The sequence below is a fragment of the Canis lupus genome, chromosome 10, assembly GCF_011100685.1.
Source record: "Canis lupus familiaris isolate Mischka breed German Shepherd chromosome 10, alternate assembly UU_Cfam_GSD_1.0, whole genome shotgun sequence".
Taxonomy (NCBI): Eukaryota; Metazoa; Chordata; class Mammalia; order Carnivora; family Canidae; genus Canis; species Canis lupus.
The window spans coordinates 36,023,544-36,049,239 of NC_049231.1; the positions used below are offsets into that span (position 1 = coordinate 36,023,544).

At 37.1% G+C, this 25,696-nt stretch overlaps 1 protein-coding gene and 1 pseudogene across 9 annotated transcripts in view; one reads left to right on the plus strand and one right to left on the minus strand.

The window, feature by feature from the left end:
• The first annotated feature begins 509 nt into the window (after window positions 1-509).
• Window positions 510-630, plus strand: LOC119873806 (annotated as a pseudogene).
• A 7,732-nt stretch (window positions 631-8,362) lies between these two features.
• CCDC138 (coiled-coil domain containing 138) overlaps window positions 8,363-25,696 on the minus strand; it is a 110,404-nt gene continuing 93,070 nt past the window's right edge. For 8 of the 9 annotated variants that reach the window (XM_038550846.1, XM_038550844.1, XM_038550843.1 and 5 more), the window contains 2 exons: window positions 10,656-10,794; window positions 8,363-8,857 (listed from right to left, as the gene is read on the minus strand). In XM_038550846.1, coding sequence (XP_038406774.1) covers window positions 8,692-8,857; window positions 10,656-10,794 — 305 coding nt within the window. In that variant the 3' untranslated portion in view covers window positions 8,363-8,691. Of the gene's footprint in view, window positions 8,858-10,655; window positions 10,795-25,696 lie in introns of those variants that run through there. The other variant, XM_038550849.1, reaches the window with a different exon arrangement.

The following is a 25,696-nucleotide window of genomic DNA, read 5'->3' on the forward strand; positions in this document are numbered from 1 at the left end:
CGCCGGGTCCCGCCGTGCGCGCTGCAGCCCTTAGGGAGCTCGGCGCACTCTCCTGGGCGCGCAGTTGCTGTTACTGTCCCCGGGAGCCCGAGGGCATCCCCTCCCTCCTGGGTCCTGCTCCACCTCCCCACGAGCCCCTTTCCCCCGGGAAGGTCGGTGCAGCTCCTGCTCCTCCGGGACGGGGCTCTCCTGTCCTGGGGACACTCGCCCCGGCCTCAGCCCGGCTCCTCGCGGGGCCCCTCCCCCTTGGAGGCCTTTGTTCCTTTATTTCTTTTTCCCCGTCTTCCTACCTTGATAGAAGCGCGAACTCTTCTCACTGTTGCATTCCAGCTGGTCTCTCTTTAAATCTCAGGCCGAATTCATAGATTTTCAGGATAATTTGAAGGTTTTCTAGGTAGTTTGGTGGAGACAGGTGATTTGGGGACCCTAGTCTTCCGCCATCTTGCTCCTCCTCCCTGCTTTTAAATTTCTACTGTCTTTGGTGTTCTTGGTGTTCATTTTCTACCATAAGCTTTGCACACTGGCAGTATCATAGCCAATGAGGTTTATCCGAGGCGCAATTATTGATAATTGAAAACATTTTCTATTAATATGTTTTTAGATATGAGTATCTTTTTATTTATCTTGCTTTTAACCTGTTTGGATTCTTGAACTGGGATTCGTATTTTTCACCAGTTCTCAATAACTTATTCTGTCATTATTTTTTCATGTGTTATCTCTGCCCCATTCCCTTCTTTTTTTTTATTTTTTAATTTTTTTTATTATTTATTTATGATAAAATAAATCACACACACACACAGAGAGAGAGAGAGGCAGAGACACAGGCAGAGGGAGAAGCAGGCTCCATGCACCGGGAGCCCAATGTGGGATTCGATCCCAGGTCTCCAGGATCGCGTCCTGGGCCAAAGGCAGGCACCAAACCGCTGCGCCACCCAGGGATCCCCCATTCCCTTCTTCTGGAACCCATTTACATATATGTTAGATCTCCTTATGCTTTATCCTTCATGTAATACATACTCTTAGACTTTTCGTTTCTCTATGGGCATTCTGTGTAATTTCTACAACCATTTTTCTTTTAAATCATATCTTGAATTTCTCATTTCACTATTTTCACTTGTAGAAGTTACATTCCAAAACTTTTCAAGACAATTATTAATCTTCTGTTTCATTTTATTTCTAATTATCTCTTGTTTCTTTAAAACCACTGAACATAATTTATGTTGTATTATTGTATTGTAGTTGTGAGTCTATTCTGTTGTTTGTAATTTCTGGTCTCACTTGTGTGTGTTCATTGTGAACTCATGTTCCTTGGTACCTTATCTGAGGAAACTTCTAAGGTCTGGGATGCTTCTAACAAGCTCCTGAGAGTAACCAGTCTGGGACTTATTTCAACCAGATTCTCTGCTTAACTGTTTTGACTGCCAACACAGTGTGAATTCAAGCCCCATGTCCATGTAAATGAGGACCATTCTAAGTAATCACTTCATCTGATCTTTTTATTCTCCTTTCCCAAAGTTATGCTTCCTCAGTGAACTCCTTTATTCCTCATCTGAAGCATGTTTATACTGCTTCATAGTAAATTTGTTACTGATTTCATATTCCTTTAGGCACATTGTAATAAGTTTTATCAGAGATGTAAACTGAATTGTAACATTTTTAGACATTTATTAAAATAACAATGGCTTTCTTCCTTTAAAAATACAGTAAAATATACTTTTAAAAATTTATTTAAATTCAAGTTCATTAATATATACTGTATTATTGATTTCAGAGGTAGAATTTAGGGATAAAATATATTTTTCTTACCAGAAGGCCAACCTTGTATTTCTAGAATGCATGCTAGTGTACTTGCTCATGGCTTGTTCTGGTGATAAATGATTGGTATTGATTTGCTCATAATTCTTTAGACTTTTGAATCTATTGAATTCTTTCCAACTTCCTTTGACACTTTTGGTACTGGGTTCATGTTAACTGTATAAAATGAATTAGGATGCTTTTTTTTTTTTTAAGATGCTTTTTCTACACTCTGGGACAGTTTACATGCATTTAGTAAGTATTTCTTCCTTGAAATATTAAAAACAATTTGTCTGTAAAACATCTGGATTTGATGTCATTTTTATTTTATTTAATTTTTTAACAATTTTATATATTTATTCATGAGAGACAGAGAGGGGCAGAGACATAGACAGAGAGAGAGAAGCAGGCTTCCTGTGGGAAGTTCGATACGGGACTCCATCCCAGACCCCCGTATCACACCCTGAGCCAAAGGCAGATGTCTCTGGTGCCTCTTAATGTCATTTTTAAAAAGAATTCTTCCAAAATTTTATCAAAGACTTCACTGATTTCCTATTGCAGATTTCTTGTTGTTTTCTAGAAAATAGTTCATTTCATCCAGATTTTCAAATTTATCTGCAGAGGCTAACACAGAATTTATAATTTAAAAATTTATGATTTTTATACTTTTATTTATCCTAATAAATAGTTTTGTTCTTTACAAGTTACTATTTTTCTTTTCTTCTTCTTCTTCTTCTTCTTCTTCTTCTTCTTCTTTTTTTTTTTTTGCTAAGACTATACATTTTTTCTTCTTCAGTTGGGAATATTTATCCTGTCTTTAATTTTTTATTTATTTTTTTATTGGAGTTCAATTTGCCAACATATAGCATAACACCCAGTGCTCATACCATCAAGTGCCCCCCTCAGTGCCCGTCACCCAGTCACCCCCACGCCCACCTCCCTTTCCACTACCCCTTGTTTGTTTCCCAGAGTTAGGAGTTTCTCATGTTCTGTATCCCTCTCTGATATTTCCCACTCATTTTCTCTTTCCCCTTTATTCCCTTTCACTATTTTTTATATTCCCCAAATGAATGAGACCATATAATGTTTGTCTTTCTCTGATTGACTTATTTCACTCAGCATAATACCCTCCAGTTCCATCCACGTCGAAGCAAATGGTGGGTATTTGTCGTTTCTAATGGCTGAGTAATATTCCATTGTATACATAAACCACATCTTCTTTATCCACTCATCTTTCAATGGACACCGAGGCTCCTTCCACAGTTTGGCTATTGTGGACATGGCTGCTAGAAACATCGGGGTGCAGGTGTCCCGGCGTTTCACTGCATCTATATCTTTGGGGTAAATCCCCAGCAGTGCAATTGCTGGGTCGTAGGGCAGATCTATTTTTAACTCTTTGAAGAACCTCCACACAGTTTTCCAGAGTGGCTGCACCAGTTCACATTCCCACCAACAGTGCAAGAAGGTTCCCCTTTCTCCACATCCTCTCCAACATTGGTTGTTTCTTGCCTTGTTAATTTTTCCCATTTTCACTGGTGTGAGGTGGTACCTCATTGCGGTTTTGATTTGTATTTCCCTGATGGCCAGTGATGCGGAGCATTTTCTCATGTGCTTGTTGGCCATGTCTATGTCTTCCTCTGTGAGATTTCTGTTCATGTCTTTTGCCCATTTCATGATTGGATTGTTTGTTTCTTTGGTGTTGAGTTTAATAAGTTCTTTATAGATCTTGGATACTAGCCCTTTATCTGATATGTCATTTGCAAATATCTTCTCCCATTCTGTAGGTTGTCTTTTAGTTTTGTTGACGGTTTCTTTTGCTGTGCAAAAGCTTCTTATCTTGATGAAGTCCCAATAGTTCATTTTTGCTTCTGTTTCTCTTGGCTTCATGGATGTGTCTTGCAAGTTACTGTGGCCAAGTTCAAAAAGGGTGTTGCCTGTGTTCTCTAGGATTTTGATGGAATCTTGTCTCACATTTAGATCATTCAACCATCTTGAGTGTATCTTTGTGTATGGTGTAAGAGAATGGTCCAGTTTCATTCTTCTGCATGTGGATGTCCAGTTTTCCCAGCACTATTTATTGAAGACAATGTCTTTTTTCCAGTGGATAGTCTTTCCTGCTTTGTCGAATATTAGTTGACCATAAAGTTGAGGGTCCACTTCTGGGCTCTCTATTCTGTTCCATTGATCTATGTGTCTGTTTTTTGCCAGTACCACACTGTCTTGATGAGTACAGCTTTGTATGACAACCTGAAATCTGGCAGTGTGATGCCCCCAGCTATGGTTTTCTTTTTTAATTTTCCCCTGGCTATTTGGGGTCTTTTCTGATTCCACACAAATCTTAAGATGATTTGTTCCAACTCTCTGAAGAAAGTCTATGGTATTTTGACAGGGATTGCATTAAATGTGTAAATTGCCCGGGTAGCATGGACATTTTCACAATATTAATTCTGCCAATCCATGAGCAGGGAATATTTTTCCATCTCTTTGTGTCTTCCTCAATTTCTTTCAGAAGCATTCTGTAGTTTTTAGGGTATAGATCCTTTACCTCTTTGGTTAGGTTTATTCTTATGCTTTTGGGTGCTATTGTAAATGGGATTGACTCCTTAATTTCTCTTTCTTCAGTCTCATTGTTAGTGTATAGAAATGCCACTGACTTCTGGGGATTGATTTTATATCCTGCCACACTGCTGAATTGTTGTATGAGCTCTAGCAATCTTGGGGTGGAGTCTTCTAGGTTTTCTATGTACAGTATCATGTCATCTGCAAAGAGGGAGAGTTTGACTTCTTCTTTGCCAATTTGAATGCCTTTTCTTTCTTTTTGTTGCCTGATTGCTGAGGCTAGGACTTCTAGTACTATGTTGAATAGCAGTGGTGAGAATGGACATTCCTGTCATGTTCCTGATCGTAGGGGAAAGGCTCCCAGTGTTTCCCCATTGAGAATGATATTTGCTGTGGGCTTTTCGTAGATGGCTTTTAAGATGCTGAGGAATGTTCCCTCTATCCCTACACTCTGAAGAGTTTTGATCAGGAATAGATGCTGTATTTTGTCAAATGCTTTCTCTGCATCTATTGAGAGGATCATATGGTTCTTGTCTTTTCTCTTGCTGATATGATCAATCACATTGATTGCTTTACGAGTGTTGAACCAGCCTTGCATCCCAGGGAAAAATCCCACTTGGTCATGGTGAATAATCTTCTTAATGTATTGTTGGATCCTATTGGCTAGTATCTTGTTGAGAATTTTTGCATCCATGTTCATCAGGGATATTGGTCTATAATTCTCCTTTTTGGTGGGGTCTTTGTCTGGTTTTGGAATTAAGGTGATGCTGGTCTCATAGAATGAGTTTGGAAGTATTCCATCTCTTTTTATCTTTCTGAACAGCTTTAGTAGAATAGGTATGGTTTCTTCTTTAAACGTTTGATAGAATTCCCCTGGGAAGCCATCTGGCCCTGGACTTTTGTGTTTTGGGAGGTTTTTGATGAGTGCTTCAATTTCCTCCCTGGTTTTAGGCCTGTTCAGGTTTTCTATTTCTTCCTGTTCCAGTTTTAGTAGTTTGGTTTTCCAGAAATGCATCCATTTCTTCTAGATTGCCTAATTTATCGGCATAAAGCTGCTCATAATAAGTTTTTAAGATCATTTGTATTTCCTTGGTATTGGTGGTGATCTCTCCTTTCTCATTCATGATTTATTAATTTGAGTCTTTTCTCTCTTCTTTTTAATAAGGCTGGCTAATGGTTTATCTATCTTATTAATTCTTTCAAAGAACCAACTCTGGTTTTGTTAATCTGTTCCACGGTTCTTCTGGTCTCTATTTCATTGAGTTCTGCTCGAATCTTTATTAACTCTCTTCTTCTGCTGGGTGTAGTAGGATCTATTTGCTGTTTTTTCTCCAGCTCCTTTAGGTGCAAGGTTAGCTTTTGTATTTGAGTTATTTCCAGTTTTTGGATGGATGCTTGTATTGCGATGTATTTCTCCCTTAGGACTGCTTTTGCTGTATCCCAAAGATTTTGAACGGTTGTATCTTCATTCTCATTAGTTTCCATGAATCTTTTTAATTCTTCCCTAATTTCCTGGTTGACCCTTTCATTTTTTAGCAGGATGGTCCTTAACCTGCACGTGTTTGAAATCCTTCCAAACTTCTTCTTGTGATTTAGTTCTAATTTCAAAGCATTATGGTCTGAAAATATGCAGGGGACAATCTCAATCTTTTGGTATCGATTAAGACCTGATTTGTGACCCAGTATGTGATCTATTCTGGTGAAAGTTCCATGTGCACTTGAGAAGAATGTGTATTCAGTTGCGTTTGGATATGAAAGTCTGTAAATATCTGTGAAATCCATCTGGTCCAGCGTGTCATTTAAAGTTCTTGTTTCTTTGGAGATGTTGTGCTTAGAAAATCTGTCGATTGTAGAAAGCGCTATGTTCAAGTCATCAAGTATAAGTGTATTATTACATAAGTATGTCTTAACTTTGGTTAATTGCTTGATTGATATACTTGGCAGCTCCTACATTCGGGGCATAAATATTCATGATTGTTAGGTCCTCTTGTTGGATAGATCCTTTAAGTATGATAAGTGTCCTCTTATGTCTTACTTTGTCTCTCTTTGGGATAAACTTTAATTTATCTGATATAAGGATGGCTATTCCTGCTTTCTTTTGAGGACCATTTGAATGGTAAATGGTTCTCTAACCTTTTATTTTCAGGCTGTAGGTGTCCTTATGTCTAAAATGAGTCTCTTGCAGACAGCAAATAGATGGGTTTTGCTTTTTTATCCAGTCTGAAACCCTGCGCCTTTTGATTGGGTCATTAAGCCCATTCACGTTCAGAGTTACTATTGAAAGATGTGAATTTGGTGTCATCATGATACCTATTCAGTCCCTGTTTTTGTGGATTGTTCCCTTGGACTTCCTCTTTCTATTACAGAATCCCCCTCCTGTCTTTAATTTTAATAGTTACCTTGACCTTTTCCAAAAGCATTCCTTTATCCTTCATTTCTCTAATTGTCAAAGTTAATTTTGACTCTATTTCTGATGAATATATAAAACTTTACTTACTTCCTCCTCCATCTATACCTCAATCTCAGGGTCTCATTAATTTTCAGCTTTTAATACCAGTTAATAAAGTTTATCCAAATATCACTAAATTATTGCTTTTCCCATTATTTATCCTTTTTGAAGAACTTAACATTTCACTCCATTTCATAAAGAGATTTACAATTATTTAAATTTATTTATATTTAAGTGGTTTCAGTTTCACTACAGTCTTTTGGTATGAGGTGGATTTAATAAACCAATTCTCTTTTATGTCTAAATTGGCTAGAATAATCTAAGTAGCTTCTTTTCTCAAGAAGTGGTATAATTTCTAAACACTTGCATATCTGAAAATGTCTTTCTTCCATTGTTTTCACCTGTGCAGGTATCTTCACTAGGTATAAAGTCTTGGGTTAAAATTTTCCCTCTCCAAAAGTTGAAGGGATAGTTTCCTATCAACTCCTGGCACTCCATGACGCTCACTGGGTTTTTCTTCTCTTGCAGGTAACTGGCTTTTGTTTGTTCTTGCCCTTATCCTCATAATTTAATACTTATATAATTAAATTATAATTTGTGTCTAAATTACAGGATGTGTCTTATTATTGAATGTTTTTCTCACTGATTTTTCTGGAACATGAGTTCATTCAATCTCTACATGTAGGTCTTTCTTCGGTCCCCCAAGTCTTTTTTTCCCCCCAAATCTTTATTCAACTCTTTGAACAAGGCTTCTGCTCCACCTGTTCTGTTCTCTTTCAGAAACATCAAATATCCAATGCTAAAGTGCCAACTTTTGTTCTGCCATCAGCTGTCCACTCTCTTGTTGGCACCATCTCTAGGTACTCTGTATTCTGAGAGCTGCTTTTTTTTTCTCGTGACACTGATTCTATTTTCTGATATGTCAATAATGATATATTTTTGTGTCTGCTGTGCATTTTTGCTTCTGCATTTAGTTCCTGTAAGTGTCACCATACTCACCTTACCCTGTTCTCTTTATGGCTTTCTGTTTCTGCTTCACAAACAGCATATTTTCTTATATTCTTTTGAAGAGATCAAAAGTTTCCTGAAAATTCCTCCCAGTTCCTGGAAATGAGATTATATACTGAGAGAGCTTAATTTTATGAGTGTTTAGGACAATGCTCCTTTTCTTAATTTTGCAGTATTCTGCCCCAAATCCAACCTCTTCTACTTTACTCCAACCTGTGGCTACTTCATTCATCTTTGGCTGTAGCAAGAAATATCCCCGGGTATTCAGACTAAGATATTTTTGCTTATTTTTCAGGTTTTTTTTTTTTAAGATTTTTGTTGTACATATATACTTTGGTGATAATTATTTTGGAAAAAATAAAAATAGAAAAAAATTCTTTCTTTAAAGTACTCTGAACAGCAGTTTTTGTGAATGCACAAAAATCAGTTTTTGTGAATCTAGGATATATACAAAAGTTATGATATGAAGATGGAAGGTAAAAGTTATGTACTTTTGCTTCAAAAACAAGAAACTGCTAACATATTAAGAAAGAATGACAATATGATCTAATCTTCTTTCCCACACAAACACCGATTTTATTCCAAATAATCACATAATTTAAAAAACTTTCCTAAAACATTCTTACAAAAAGTAACCCCAATGTCATTAATTCTGAAAATTCCATTTTGTACATTAGTGAGTACTACCTTAGTTGAACTGAAAGAGTTCAAAAATTCCATAGCTTCTATAGATTTCATTTTAAAAGTTAATAAAAAAATCTATTTTTCATGATAAATGATGCTACTGGTAACTTACTTGGTGGACTTGTAGTTTAGTAATTTTTACAATCTTACAAATAAGCAACACACATATAATATATATAAAATAATAATCAGCTAATCTAATGGCTTGCATTGGAGGCCAAGGAGTTGCATTTTGTCAAACCCAAATTGAACAGAGTGGAATTTAGGTTGATACAGAGAAAGGCATGCTCTGGATGTGTTGTCCTTTGTAATTCTTGAAGCATCAGATGAATAGTAAAAAGTTCAAAGAGCTTCTTATTACTCCTGTAAGAGAATGAGTATATTGACTTAGTCGGACACTCTTAAGGAGTTTGTCTGAAATGACAAGGAGAGGTCATCTATTTGTAAATATGGGCAAACAGCACCTGGTTTCAACACAGTGCAGAACATAGGTAACTAAAGGATTAATATGCTGAGACAGACAAAACTGGTTTTAGGAGATAAGCCTAAAGTGGAAAAGTATTCAAGGAAAACCAAAATATGCTTTATAATACTTAAATCTGCAACCTCATCACCATCAAAATGCTTGAGAATTTTTCCTCACAGCTAAAAAGAGTAAAACACTTGATCATCTTATTTTAAGCAGCAGAGTATTGGATTACCTTTTGACTTAGCTACAAAATATCTTTTCAACCATCCTCCTTCTAATAATCAGTAATTTCATTTTCAATTAGTTCTAATAACATCTGAAACACATTTATTTCCCTGTCTCCATATGTTTACCTCTTGAAAGAGATTATTAAATAACCTAAGTAACCACCCACTTAATACAAAAGGATTCACATCTCTGTGGTTTTAAAGCTTTACTTGAAGACCTGCTTGCACATCAGCTGTTCCCAGCCCTCCTGCAGGGGCTTTGTTTCAGCTCTTATCTCTGGCTAAAATGAACATAAGCTATAACACACAGCAGGAATAGGGTACAGTTGCAAGTTGGGACTGCATAAAAAAATCCCATGAACTAAGACCTAAGACCAAATTAAACCTAAATAACGTTACTGCAGCTTCGTGACAGCACAGGTAAACTAAAACAGCTCTTCCTGAGAATTTACAGACTATAAATTAAGACAACCATGGTACAGTCAGTCTGCAAGCAAAGGAAGACGATGAATTGGTAAGTTTAACTGATACCAGTCCAAAACCTGCTGAGTATGAGGTTAGAGTTTGACAATAACGTACTGTGGTGTGGTATTGTGTGCTAGGCACCAAGCAGATCATATGGACCTTCTATCACACAACTACAGATAATTTTAAGATGTATTATACTTACTATTCAAGTATACTGAGGCCTGGTAACATATCTAAGTTCATGACCATGCAAATCACAGGTGAGAGGAAAGGTAGGGCAGGGGCAGAGGAGCTGAACCAAAACCGAAATTTTACTGTTACAACATGAGACAGGCGTTTAATCCACCTCCAAAGAAACTATAAACTGGTATAGCTAGACTATACCAGGATCAGGAAAATAAAGCTTAAAATCTGTGTCCTTTATTTATAATTTAAAAACTGGTTATACCAATGTTTGCATCAGGGGAAAGAAGAGGAAATATAAAAAGAAAGCCCTTGGTTCTTACAATGAAATCCAAATTAGTGGCATAATAAGCTCATAATTATTTCCTAAAATAAAACCAGTTACCAACATTATTTTAAATCTCTTCTGCCTGCTTCATTCTCATTCCCCAAATTCATTTCAGTATGTCAATAGGATCTGATATATTTTTATTTTTATCTGTGGTACTTCAGTGTATCAGTGTGTAATAATTCACTCTGATACTACCACTTGGTTGCTAAAAACTGCTTACTTCTGCATCCTCTATGGTTCCTAAAGTTTACTTAGCAAAAATGAACTACAGAAACAAGACATGCCTAGACAGACACTCTGATTCTCATCTATCACTGAGTATGTATCTTAGACATGCATTAATAGTTCAAGAATCTCAAGATTCTACATTTATTGGAAACCGTTACTTAATAACGTTGAACCAGTATAGGATTCAGAAAGGCCTAAATCTTCACAATAATATGTTTTTCAATAAAAAAATATTGGAAATAAAAAAATCCTTACTTGATTTTGGAAAGCTTCTGCAGGATAATACTGAGCTTTTCTAGAATCTGAAGGTCAAGTTTAGGCGTTCGGAGCAGCACAGAGCAAGTACGGAAAAACAAAGTGTTGCTACAGGCTTCCAAGAAGGGCTGCAGGGACTCTGCAAAACAAAACACCAGGGCTTTACTGTTACAAAGTAGCTGGAAGGGAAAGTGATAACAAAATAAACCAGAACTATGTGGTACTGGTACCATGTGGTTCATCAAGTACTGATTTGGACTTTCATTCTTTCATACTTAAACTTTGGGGCAACAATACAGTCATTTGAAAAAAGAAAATCTCTAATGGCTGTTGTGGAACAAGGCAAACCAAAGATCCAACCTCCAGTAGGTATTATGTAGCAGAAATCTCATGTTTGAAAGAACGTGGGGAGGTCATTCTTCAAGAAGTTCATAATAGTAAGCTGAGTTTAAAAATAATTAACAATAAAAAATACTTTGGGGATAGCATTTTTTAAAAAATATTCTACATTTAAGAATTTCATTTGAGTGACAATTCACATAATCAATAGCTGGGCAATAACTTTTTAAGCACAGAAGCCAAAGGGTGAAAAGATTTATAAAAGACAAAAATTTTACAAAATAAAAAATTTTAATGTCTATGTAAGGTCTGTATAAAAAACAACTACAAAACTTAAAAGGCAAAAGCCCTAAAAAAACAAAGGGAAATGTCAAACTCGAGGCAGAGGGATTGGGAAGAAATTCCCTTGTAATATATTTGCCAGGAGATTGATACTATTAAAAAAAGCTCTTATAAATCAGTAAGAAAAAGATTGATCTAATATTTTCAGTAATGAGCAAAGAGCACAAACAAGCAATCATGATGGAATAAATACAGGAAAAATATTCAACCTCAGTAGAAATAAAATAATTGGAATTTGGCAAATTTGTATCAAAAGCAATGTAAGAAAAAAAAAAAGCAATGTAAGTGGGGATATCCTTTGATTCAGCAATCCTGCCTCTGAGACTGTGTCTGAATCGAATGTATGCACAGGTTTGATAATTAGGGCCACAGTAAAGTTTGCAATAGTGAAAACTAAAAGATCTGTTAAGGTGGTTATGAGTTCAAAATACAGCATCTATTTCTGATTAAAACTCTTCAAAGTGTAGGGATAGAGGGAACATCTCTCAATATCATAAAACCCATTTATGAAAAGCCCACAGCGAATATCATTCTCAATGAGGAAAAACTGAGAGCCTTTCCCCTAAGATCAGGAACACGACAGGGATGTCCACTCTCACCACTATTATTCAACACAGCAGTACTAGAAGTCCTAGCCTCAGCAATCAGAAAACAGAAATAAATAAAAGGCATTCAAATTGGCAAGGAAGTCAAATTCTCCCTCTTTGCAGATGACATGATACTGTATATAAAAAACCCAAAGGAATCCACCCCAAGATTGCTAGAACTCATACAGCAATTCAGCAATGTGGCAGGATACAAAATCAATGCACAGAGATCAGTGGCATTTCTATACAGTAACAATGAGACAGGGATGCCTGGGTGGCTCAGTGGTTTAGCGCTTGCTTTCAGCCCAGGGTGTGGTCCCGGGGTCCCGGAAGCGAGTCCTATGTCAGGCTCCCTGCATGGAGCCTGCTTCTCCCTCTGCCTATGTCTCTGCACCCCCCACCCCTGTCTCTCATGAATAAATAGAATCTTTAAAAAAAAAATGAGACAGAAGAAAGAGAAATTAAGGAATCAATTCCATTTACAATCACACCAAAAACATTAAGATACCTAGGAATAAACCTAACCAAAGAGGTCAAGGATCTGTACTCCAAAAACTACAAAGCACTTCTGAAAGAAACTGAGGAAGACACAAAGAGATGGAAAAACATTCCATGCTCATGGACTGGAAGAATAAATACTGTTAAAATGCCTATGCTACATTTAATGCAATCCCCATCAAAATACCATGGACTTCACAAAGTTGGAAGAAATAATCTTAAGATTTATATGGAACCAGAAAAGGGACGCTGAATAGCCAGAGGCATGTTGAAAAAGAAAACCAAAGCTGGGCGCATCACAATTCCAGACTTAAAGCTGTATTACAAAGCTGTGACAAAGCTTCGTAATACAGCTTTGTAATACACAATATTACAAATTTGTGACAAATACTTGTCATCAAGACAGTATAGTACTGGCACAAAAACAGACATATAGATCAATGCAACAGAAGAGAGAACCCAAAAATGGACCCTCAACAATATGGTCAACTAATATTCGACAAAGCAGGAAAGAATATCCAATGGAAAAAGGATAGTCTCTTCAACAAATGGTGTTGGGAAAATTGGACAGCCACATGCTGAAGAATGAAACTGGACCATTACACCATACACAAAGATACACTCAAGATGGTTGAATGATCTAAATGTGAGACAAGAATCCATTGAAATAAAAATAAACTTTGTGTATGACCTTTATAATGGAAAAAAGCCAAGACCAACCAAAAACTTTAATATATCAGCATATTTAAAAAGGGAAGCTTGTAAAGGTCTTTTAGAAGTAAAAAAGGTTCACTGGTTTAATTTCCAACCTCCCCTTTAAACCTATGAGAAAGATATAGAGAGAAGGGAAATCCTGAAATTCTTATATGCATTGGGTTAGGGTTAACTTTAAGACCAAAACTGCAGTTTTAACATTTTTTCACTACTCCAATGTTCAAATTCATTATATTTTTTAAGCCTAGAAAAACTTCAATTTGAATAAAGGTAGCTAGTATGAGAGTGGAAAATATTGAAGGTCTAATAGGGCAAATGACTTGTCTTCTAAAATTCATGTAACACTGGATAAATTACTCAGCATGTCTTCACTATTTCTACATTAAAATGGAAAGGTAAAAATGCCTGATAGAATTTTTCTCCCCTAATACCTAGTCATAAGGATCAAAAATTGTAAGACAAAAACAAAAAACAAAAACAAAAAAACACCGAATAGTAAAGAAGAGCAAAACAAAAACAAAAGCAAACCCCTTAACTACAACAACCAAAAAGGGGGCAGAAGTCAAGGTCACAAACATTGGTGGCCAATGTTCTAGGATATAAACACAAAATTCTAGAGTGGAGAAGAGTTGGGAGTGTAGCCAGGGTCCTAGCCCAGCTTAACCACCTTTTTTCCATATCACATATCGGGGTTGACAAAATCTTGGGAATTCTCACTAATAACCCTAAACCTGAAGAGGAACAAACAAAACAGCTGCTGTTACTTTTTCAACTTCTGACTGGGAAACAAAGAAAAGGGGTTGCCAGGGGGGCAGTGGAAAATAATGTTCCTGAGTACACACTGTACTAGGGAACCAGTCCAAACCCGAAAGAATTTCTCTATGGGAACAGGATACTTAGTCAAATCTCAGAAGAATATAGTCCTGAGAATCTAACAGCATGTTATTGCTACACCCATGGGACACAGAAAAAAACATATATATTAAGGAAAATAGCTTTTAAACTATAGGTCAGAAGGAAGAAAAGAAAACTGGACTTGACTATGGTGGTAAGAAGAGAGTGTCCCACACCCTCTATGAAGACAAACAGAAAGTCTGGACAAGGAGGTCCAAGCAAGAACAAGATTGATTAGAAACAGCATGGCAATCTGGCATACATATTACATTGATCAATCAGTCAATTAATCAATAAGAAAGGAATATAGCACACACAAAACAGTCAAGTGTAATTAATAGAAAACACAACTCAAAAAACAATAGTTTTCCATAAGAGTTTTGAGGTATATATTAACCTAATAAAAACATGGCTAGTCAATAAAATAAGAAAAGATGATAAAGAACAGGATTTTAAAAAGAAAGACAATTTAAAATCCACCATCAAAAACCAAATATTTAGGGCACCTGGGTAGTTCAGTCATTTAAGCATCCAACTCTCCTGCTCTCAGGGTCGTGAGTTCAAGCCCCACATTGGGCTCCCTGCTGGACATGGAGCCAACTTAAAAAAATAACCAAAAAACCCTGATAAATCACAAAACTGAAGTGATATAACTGAAAATTAGATTATTATAGAAATTTCAGATAATCACAAACAATACAAATGAAAATCATGTAAAGAAATAATTAGAAAGAAATCAAAATATGGAAGACCATCAAGAAAATAAGGATAATTTGTATTCTTGATATTAGTTTATCCTGAACAATGTATGGGTTACAAGTGGCGACCCCCCTCCACACACACACAATCAAAAATCTGTGTATAACTTCTGAGTCCCCAAAACTACTAACAGCCTACCACTGACCAGAAGTCCTACCAGTAACAAATAGTTGATTATTAAATATTTTGTATATCATATGTTATATTCTACAATAAAGTAAGCTAGTGAAAAAAATGTTAAGAAAATCATAAGGAATTAAAAGAATTATTCACCAGGATCAAGTGGGATTTATTCCTGAGTTGCAGCGGTGGTTCAATATTCACAAATCACTGATGCACTATAGTAATAAAAGAAGGGATAAGGACCATATGATCCTCTCAATGGATGCACAAAAGCCCTTGATAAGATACAGCATCTATTTTTTTTTAAAGATTTTATTTATTTATTCATGAGAAACACGGAGAGGAGAGAGAGAAAGCGAGAGGCAGAGACACAGGCAGAGGGAGAAGCAGGCTCCATGCAGGGAGCCTGTCGTGGGACTCGATCCCGGGTCTCCAGGATCACACCCTGGGCTGAAGGCGGCGCTAAACCGCTGAGCCACCAGGGCTGCTCTACAGCATCTATTCTTTATAAAAACCTTCAACAAAGCAGCTACAGATGGAACATATCTCAGTATCATACAGGCCATATATGAAAGACCCACAACTAATATCATCTTCAACGGGGAAAAAACTGAGAGCTTTTCTCCTAAGACCAGGAACATGACAGGAATGCCCACTCTCACTATTACCATTCAACATAGTACTAGAAGTCTTAGCCTCAGCAATCAAGACAACAAAAAGAAATAAAAGGCATCTGGGACACCTGGATGGCTCAGCGATTTAGCGCCTGCCTTCGGCCCAGGGCGTGATCCTGGGGTCCCTAGGATCCAGTCCCACATCGGGCTCCCAGCGTGGAGCCTGTTTCTCACTCTGCCTGTGTCTCTGCCTCACTCTCTCTCTCTCTCTCTCTCATTAATAAATAAATTAAAAATCTTTAAAACAGATAGATAATAAATAAATAAATAAATAAATAAATAAATAAATGGCATCAAAATCAGCAAAGAAAGAGTAAAATTTTCACTATTTGCAGACAATATGTAGAAAACCCAAAAAGATTCCACCAAAATACTGCTACAAGTAATACATTAATTCAGCAAAGTCGCTAGATATAAAATCAATGTACAGAAATTTGTTGCCATTTCTATACATCAATAGCAAAGCAGTAGAAGACGAAATCAAGGAATCAATCCCATCAACAACTGCACCAAAAACCGTAAGATACCTAGGAATAAACCTAACCAAAGAGATAAAAGATCTGTACTCTGAAAACTATAGAACATGGATGAAAGAAGCTGAAGAGGACACAAAGAAATGGGAAAACATTCCATGTTCATGGATTGGAAGAACAAACATTGCTAAAAAGTCTATGCTACCCAAAGCAATCTACACATTTAATGCAATCTCTATCAAAATACCACCAGCATTTTTCACAGAGCTAGAACAAACAATCCTAAAATTTATGGAACCATAAAAGACCCCAAATAGCTAAAGCAGTCTTGAAAAAGAAAATCAAAGCTGGAAGCATCACACTGCCAGATTTCAAGATATGTCGCAAAGCTGTGATCACCCAGATAGTATAGTACTGGTACTAAAACAGACACATAGATCAGGGAAACAGAATAGAACCCAGAAATGGACCCACAACTCTCTGGTCAACTAATCTTCGACAAAGTAGGAAAGAATATCCAATGGAAAAAAGACAGTCTCTTCAACAAATGGTGTTGGGAAAACTGGACCATGACATGCAAAAGAATGAAACTAGACCACTTTCTTACACCATGCACAAAGATAAACTCAAAATGGATGAAAGACCTAAATGTGAGATAGGAAACCATCAAAATCCTAGAAGAGAACACAGGCAACAACTTCTTTGACCTTGGCGCCAGCAACTTCTTACTAGACATGTTGCTGGAGAGAAAGGGAACAAAAGCATAAATGAACTATTAGGACCTTATCAGAATAAAATGCTTTTGCACAGCAAAGGAAACAGTAAAACTAAAAGGCAGCCTAAGGAATAGGAGAAGATATTTGCAAATGATATATCAGATAAAGGGCTAGTATCCAAAATCTATAAAGAATTACAGTGCTATATTGTATTTATAGGGAAAAAAACCCACACAGAAGCAGGTAGGCACAGTTCAAACCTGTGTTAAGGGATCAAATATATATATATATGAAATGCTAAATGAACAAAGAAGGATGAAGATTGAAAGAGCCCAATAGTGACTCAGGAAAATTTGCCTCAGAATATTCAACAGCAAGATATACCCTAAACTTCCAAGATAAAAGTCATTAGCCACCTAAGCAAAAGAGTAAATTATCACTAACAGGGAAAAAATCAGGCTATCCTTTCACTTCTCTGCAACAGTAAAAGTATAGTTTACAAAATTTTGAAAAAGAAAGGGAGCTCTAAACCTACTATATATACTCAGGCACGATCTTGGTAAGTACAAAAAGGCCATCATTTTCAAACATGAAATGACTCAGCACCCACAAGCACTTCCTAAACTGGGGAGGAGGGGTGTAGGATACACATGGGGGAGGGAGCAATTAAGTGATTATTCAAAAATAAGAACACAGGGCAGCCCGGGTGGCTCAGCGGTTTAGTGCCGCCTTCAGCCCAGGGAGTGATCCTGGAGACCCGGGATCGAGACCCATGTCAGGCTCCCTGCATGGAGCCTGCTTCTCCCTCTGCCTGTGTCTCTGCCTCTCTCTCTCTTTCCTCTGTGTATTCTCATGAATAAATAAATAAAATCTTAAAAAAAAATAACACAGAAAAATGCAGAAGTCACAGTAAAAGAACTATTCCTGAGCACTTAATATAACTGAATGTAAAACTAATTTAAGTAGTAAGAAAACCAGTATGAAGCACATGTGCAAATTGTGGTCACAGAACAGAATGAACTGTGATAATGAAAGGGAAGTGGAAGAAGGAGAGATGGAAAGTGCACAGTGCGGCTGTCTTCATCTTTCCTGGCTGGGAGCCAATAAACGGCTAAAACTGAAAACAATACTTAAAAGACAGGATACACTTAAAAATGACTAATATGGTAGGGGTGCCTATGTAGCTTGGTTGGTTGAGTATCTGACTCATGATTTTGGCTCAAGTCATGATCTCTTGGGTTGTGGGATCAAGCCCTGTATTGGGCTCCATGCTCATCATGGAGTCTGCTTGGGATTCTCTGCCTCTCTCTTTCCCTCTGCCCCTCCCCCTGCTTATTCATGCTCTCTCTCTAAATTAACCAGTTAATTAATTTTTTAAAGTGACTACTATGGTGAATTTTCTTATATTATTTTACAATAAAAAAAAGAAAAAGAGAGACTCAATGCTTTTTACCTTTTCTTAACAGAAGGAATTTGATATAAAATATTTGTAATTCAAATCCATTTTATTTTTCCTGTTAATTTACTCTTTTGCTTAGGTGGCTAATGACTTTTATCTTTGAAGTTTAGGGTATATCTTGCTGTTGAATATTCTGAGGCAAATTTTCCTGAGTCACTATTGGGCTCTTTCAATCTTCATCCTTCTTTGTTCATTTAGCATTTGTAATTCAAATCCATTTCATTTTTCCTGTTAAATAGATTTCCGTAGGCTAACTGGAATTTAAATAAAAACTTGAAAAAAAAATAGATTTCATGGGACGCCTGGGTGGCTCAGTGGTTGAGCATCTGCCTTTGGCTCAGTTTGTGATCCTGGGGCCTGGGATCGAGTCCCGCATTGAGCTCCCCACAGGGAGTCTGCTTCTCCCTCTGCCTGTTATCTCTGTCTGTGTGTCTCATGAATAAATAAAATGTTTTTAAAAATAATTTTCATTAAGTAATGTATAATAAATCCCATTTCTGTAACAGTATTTTTCATGTTTATCCACTCAATATTTTCGTATGTACAACTACAGAAAAGTATCTGAAATAATATTTAATGATGGTGATTACTAAATGATGAAGTTTATATGGTGATGTTTTAAAAAAACATGCTTTCTACATTTCTTTTTGGTCTCATTTTTTTTTTTTTTAGCTCTAAAAGCTTATTTATATTTAGTTTCTAAACTGTGGTTAAATATGCAAAAAACCCTCAAACCCTTACATTTTAACCATTTTTAGGTGTACTGTTTGTTAGTATTAAGTACATTCACATTGTTGTGCAACCATCCATCTCCAGAAATTTTCCATGTTCTCTAAAAGAAACTGTACCCATTAAACACTAACACCCACTTCCATCTGTCCCTCTAGATCCTGGCAGCCAACATTCTACTTTCTTTCTTTGTAGATCTGACTATTCTAAGTATCTCACATAAGTGGAATCATATAAGATTTGTCTTTTGGGGGGCCCCTGGGCAGCTCAATGGTTCAGCATCTGCCTTTGGCTGAGGTCATGATCCCAGGGTCCTGGATTGGGCCCCACATCAGGCTCCCTGCCTAGTGGGGAGCCTACTCCTCCCTCCCACTTGTGCTCTCTCTTACTTTTGCTATCTCTCACTCTCAAAAATAAATCTTTATTTTTTTAATTTTTAAATTTATTTATTCAGAATTTATTTATTTTTATTCATGACAGACACACAGAGAGAGGCAGAGACATAGGCAGAGGAAGAAGCAGGCTCCCCGGGGGGAGCCTGATGTGGGACTGTATCCCAGGACCCCGGGATCACGACCTGAGCCAAAGGCAGATGTTCAACCACTGAGCCACCCAGGTGCCCCAATAAATAAAATCTTTAAAAAAAAAATTGTCTTTTTGTATCTGGTTTATTTCACTTAGCATAATGTCCTCCAGGTTCATTTGAGGTGGAGCAGGTACCAAAATTTCCTTCCTTTTTAAGGCTGAATAATATTCCTCGTTATGTATATACCACATTTTCCCTTGCTGCTTTCAAGATTCTATCTTTGACTTTTGGAGTTTAATTATCATGTATCTTCTCTGTGGGCTCTTTGGGCTCTTCCTGAGGTTCACTGAGCTTTGGAATTTGGTGAGCTTCTTAGATTTGTAAAACTATGTCTTTCCTCACATTGGTAAATTTTCAGCCATTATATCTTTAAGTAGATTATCGAAGAGGCAGATTATTCTGCCCCCTTCTCTGTCTCTTCTTCTGGGACTACCAAAATGTGCATATTAATCTGCTTGATGATGTCCCATAAGTCCTTTAGGCTCTGATCTGTTCCATTTTCTTCATTCTTTCTTTTTTGCTCCTCAGTCTTGATAACTTCAAATGTCCTGGCTTTAAGTTCATTCTTTCTTGTCCCTGTATGAATCTATGAATCTGATGTTGAACTTCTCTAGTGTTTTTAAAATTCAGTTACTGTATTTTTCAGCTCCAGAATTTCTATTTGGTTCTTGATAATTTTTGCTCTTTGTTCAAATTCTCACTTTTTCATATATAATTTTCCTGATTTCTTTTGGTTCTTTGGTCTTCTTTTAGCTCTTTGAGTGTATTTAAGATAGTTGCTTTAAAGTCTTTGCTGAATGAGTGTACTGCATGTTTCTTTGGGGATATTTTTCAAGATTTATTTTGTTTCTTTGAATGGCCATGTTCTCAGTTTCTTTGTATGCCTTGTGATTTTTTTTTTTTTTCTGAAAATTTATCATTTGAAAAACAGCCACCTTTCCTAGTCTTTGCAGACTAGGATGAAAGATCTTCTTCATTAATTAGCAGTAACTTGAGCCTTTGGGAACAGTGCCAGGCCTAAGGCCTAAGGTCTTCTCGGGTCTTTTATAGGCATAAGTCCTATCTGGGCCTATGAATGTGCTTCTTCTTTTCTAATTTCCCCCTGGCTGATTTTATAGGTCTTAATTTCCCAGAGTCTTACCCCAGCTTATTCTCAAGACCTCAGATGTTGTACTGTACTCTTCTGTCCATAATTTCTTGTCCCAGGCATCTGCAAGTCTATACTCCCGTGCAGCTTTCAAGCGCCATGGTACTTACCACTGCCTTTCTCGCCTTCAGTCAGATCCAAACTATTTGCATATGTCCCAGTCTGTGCTCTGAGTCAGGCAAGAGAGAAGAACCCAATCCTTTGGACCACCCAGAAAGGCCAGAATATTGCATACTAGTTCTACTGTCTTTTCTGTCTCAAAGAAGGAACAGGAATGAGCCACCCTCTCCCATCTGCCCTGTACCACACCAGGGGTGGGGTGGTGTAAAGACAATTAAAAAGTAACAAAATTTCTTAATGTTTTGAATAAGGCTTTTTTTGAATGTGCATTAGGTTGACTGTTACAGATCTTTGACTAGTTTTCAGAGCTCCTATAAAGTTAATTTAGTCAGTCTATAGTTGTTAATTTGATGTTTCTGTGAAAGAATGAGAGCCTGGAGCATCCTAGTCTACCATCTTGCTGACACCTGTCTTTATTTGAATTTTAAAATGATAAACCTATACAATTTTACCTTCCAAAGAAAGACTTTAAAGAAAATAGAATTTTTATAGGGTAAAATAAAACTAACTTCAATTATGATGTGGAAGTATATGTTGGTTCGGTTGGAAATGTAACAGAAAGTCCAATTTATAGTGGCTTAATCAAACAGATTCTTGGTTCTCTCTTAAAAGGAGGCACTTCCTGTAACTGGTTCAGGTACAAGACAGTGTCATCGAAAACCCAAATTCAGACTCTCTGTTTCTTCATGTGTAATTCATGGTCAAAAGGCTCTAGACAACAAGGCAAAAGAAGGGAGTCAAGTAAGAATAGTACTTATCATCTGTCCCCTCTTACCAGAAAATCAAAACATAAAGTGTCTCTGAACCTCTCAGTGGATTTCCAACCTCACATGCAGGACACATGTGGACATTCCTGCCAGCAAGAGGGCTGAGAGCAAGGGAAGGAGAAAGAGATGAGAATGGTGATGGGGAAGCCAGCCCATAATGTTTGCCACAAAGGACTAAATTAAATTATCTCTTGAAAACAATTATTTCCAATGCTTTCTTGAGTCACAGTATTTCATGTAAATTTGCAGTTCACAAGCTTGGTGGGCAGTACTTAAGTCTTCAATCTCAGTTACCCATTACTTTCAATAGTCAGGGGAAAGTGGCATAAAAACTCCCTGTACCAACATTACACTAATATCTGACAAAATACTGTATTAGTGGGCAACTTAAAATAAATACATTCTTATTAATTTAAAAGTCAATCACTGAAATTTCTCAAGAGAATTATTTATTCAAGATCTGCCAATTCAAAAGTGGTTATATGTTTTAAAAAGTATGTGCTGTCAGCAGTTCAGTACACTTTTTGGTAATGATTATGTCTCTGCATGTTAGACATCAACCTGTTGTTAACTGATTAGAATACTTTATGTAGTTCATATGCTAAGAATCTAAGTCTGTATTTTCCAGATAGCAGTTATTTTAATCTTTTCAGAATTCTTTTTTTTTTCTTTTCAGAATTCTAAGGCAAAGTGGTAATTAGAATAAAATTATTTTATTTTATTTATTATTTTTTTTGAATAAAATTATTTTAAAAGCAAACTCTCAACTCTCAGATATATATATTAACATGTTATTACATGGGACAAAATATAGAATTTTTAGATAGTATGGCTTTTTGTATTTCTACTTCTGATGATTCAAAAGTTAAAAGCTGGGGTGCCTGAATAGCTCAGTTAAGCAGCCAGCTCTTGATTTCAGCTCAGGTCATGATCTCAGGGTCCTGAGATCAAGCCCTGGAACAGGCTCCACGTTTAGTGTGGAGTCCACTTGAGATTCATTCCCTCTTCCTCCCCCTCCTCCCCACTCCCCTCCCCCTACTTGCCCACTCTTTTTCTCTCTCTAAAATAAATAAATCTTCAAAAGTTGTAACATTGTGACATTCAGTATCAACCAAAAAATGTCAGCTGCCCACCCTTGTACTGAATAAAGGTCAATAAATTCTTAAAAAGTAAACAAGCAACAGTAAGAAGGATATACATAGGCAATCTTTTGAAAACAATTCTACATCAATTACCCTCTTTAGTTTTTTCCAAGTCTACCTTCATTCCTTTATGGAACAAGGCAGGTTGTAAAACAGAAGGATATACATAGGCAATCTTTTGAAAACAATTCTACATCAATTACCCTCTTTAGTTTTTTCCAAGTCTACCTTCATTCCTTTATGGAACAAGGCAGGTTGTAAAACACACTGAAGATGACCTACTACTTGAAAGACAAGTAGGAGTTTGTCAGGTGCCTAAGTGGGAGAAGTGCTAGTCCAGAGACAGTCTCTTCAGAACAGAACAATCCCAAGCAAAGTTCCTAGTCTGCTCAAATCCCTGTTCCTCCCTCTACTTCTTCATTCTGGAGAGAATTCCAAAGCTCCCCAGCAACCAACCCCATCTTCCTTTTTTTTTTTTTTTTTAATTTTTATTTATTTATGATAGTCACAGAGAGAGAGAGAGAGAGAGAGAGAGAGAGAGAGAGAGAGAGGCAGAGACTCAGGCAGAGGGAGAAAGCAGGCTCCATGCACCGGGAGCCCGACGTGGGATTCAATCCCGGGTCTCCAGGATCGCGCCCTGGGCCAAAGGCAGGCGCCAAACCGCTGCGCCACCCAGGGATCCCCCATCTTTCTTTTCTTTTCTTTTCTTGGTTCTTTTTTTTCTTCTTTGATTTTTTTCTGCTTGGTTGTTTCTGGGGGGAGGGGTTCTTTTTTCTTTTCTTTTTATTCCTTCCTGGAGGTGGAGGGAGGGGGGAGGGAGGGAGGGAGAGGAGGGAGGGAGGAGGAATGAAGGTGACGGAGGGAAGGAAGGAATGGCAGGGCGTGACGTTTAATGGTGGGGAGTGTCTTTATGTCCTTATTTCTTTCTTTCTTTCTTCTTCTCCTTTCTCTCTCTCTCTCGTCTTTCTTTCTTTCTTCTTTTCTTTTTCTTTCTTTCTTTCTTTTTCTTTCTTAATCCCTGGGACATAGTGAGTGCTAACTACTTTCTGCTCTGGAATCCCTCAATTCTGGGGTCTTAAGTCCAAGGGAAGCTTCTCCCTTGTCTCTACCTCCTTTTTCTGAAAGACTTACTTATTCCTCATCACCACCCTGTCCATAACCATGTGACATTAAACAAGTCATGTAATTTCTCAGAGCATCGGGTAATCATTTATCTACAAGCATACCATGTTTTATTCACTTCATTTACTTCACTGATATGGTGGGGTTGTTTTGTTTTCCTAATTGAAGGTTTGTGGCAGCCCTGTGTCCAGTAAGTCTATCAGTGCCATCCTTCCAACAGCATTTCCTCACTTCATGTGTCTGTGTCACATTTTGATAATTTTTACAATATTTCATTATGATTTTTGACTTATTATTTTTGTTATGGTGATCTGTGATCAGTGATCTTTGTTGTTACTATTTTAATTGTTTTGGGGGGCCACAAACAACATCTGTATATAACATGTTGAACTTAACTGATAAATGCTGTGTGTGTTCTGACTGCTTCACCAACCGCCATTCCCCCGTCTGCCCTCCTCTCCTCAGGCCTCCCTATTCCCCGACACACAACACTATTGAAATCAAGCCAATTAATAACCCTACAATGCTCTCTACATGTTCAAGTAAAAGCAAGAGGAAGACATTGAGGAAGGCATGTCGAAAGCCAAGATATGCCAAAAGCTAGGCATCTTATACCAGAGTTAGCCAAGCTGTGAATACAAAGGAAAAGTTCTTGAAGGAAATTAAAAGTGCTATTACAGTGAGTATATGAATGATAAGAATGCAAAACAGCCTTATTACTGATATGGAGAAATAGTGGTCTGGATAGAAGATCAAGCCAGCCAAAACATTCCCTTAAGTCAAAGCCTAAACAAGCAAGGCTCTAAACTCTTTTTAATTGTATGAAAGCTAAAAGAGGAAAGGAAGCTATAGAAGAAAAGTTTGAAGCTAGCAGAGAATGGCTTATGAGGTTTAAGGAAAGAAGCCATTTCCATAACATAAAAGTAGGAGGTGATGCCCCAAATGCTGATGTAGAAGCTGCAACAAATTATCCAGAAAGTCTAGGTAAGATAATGAAGGTGATTACACTAAACAAAAGATGTTCAATGTAGATGAAATGTCTATTATTGGAAGAAGATGCCACCAGGACTTCATAGCTAGAGAGAAATCAATGCCTAGCTTCAAAGCTTCAGAGGACAGGCTGATTCTCTCATTAGGTGGTGCTGGTGACTTAAACTGCAGCCAATGCTCATTTACCATTCCCAAAATCCTAGGGACCTTTAAGAATTATGCTAACAGGAAATACAACTTAGTATTTTAACTGTTACAGTAAATGTAAATGCTAATATTCAGTCTAGGATTTTGAATAGGTAACCATAAGTGAGACTAGTTTATTATTTTCCTTTGCAATGCAAACAAACAAAATCAGCAGTACACTATAAGAAAAACATCCCATGGCCAAATGTAGTTTATTTTAGTAATCTAAAGATTATCACTTTTTAAAAAAGATTTTATTTATTTATTCATGAAAGACACCAAGAGAGAGAGGCAGAGGGAGAAGCAGGCTCCATGCAGGAAGCCTGACGTGGAACTCGATCCTGGGACTCCCAAGATCACACCCTGGGCCAAAAGCAGATGCTCAACTGCTGAGCCACCTGGTGTCCCAAGATTATCACTTTTTTTCCCTTTATTAATCACATGATCCTTTTTTGATATATCAAACTCCATAGATACTAAAAGTTCATTTCACAAAATTCAACATCTACCTTTAAATATAATTGTATGGAACAGATGAATATTTTCTTAAAATGATAAGATATATGTATCTCAACCCAAGCCAGCAACATTTTGCTTAATGAAACACTAGAAGCATTCTCATTTAAAATGAGGACTAAGATGAAAATGTTTACTACCATTGCTATTATTTAGCA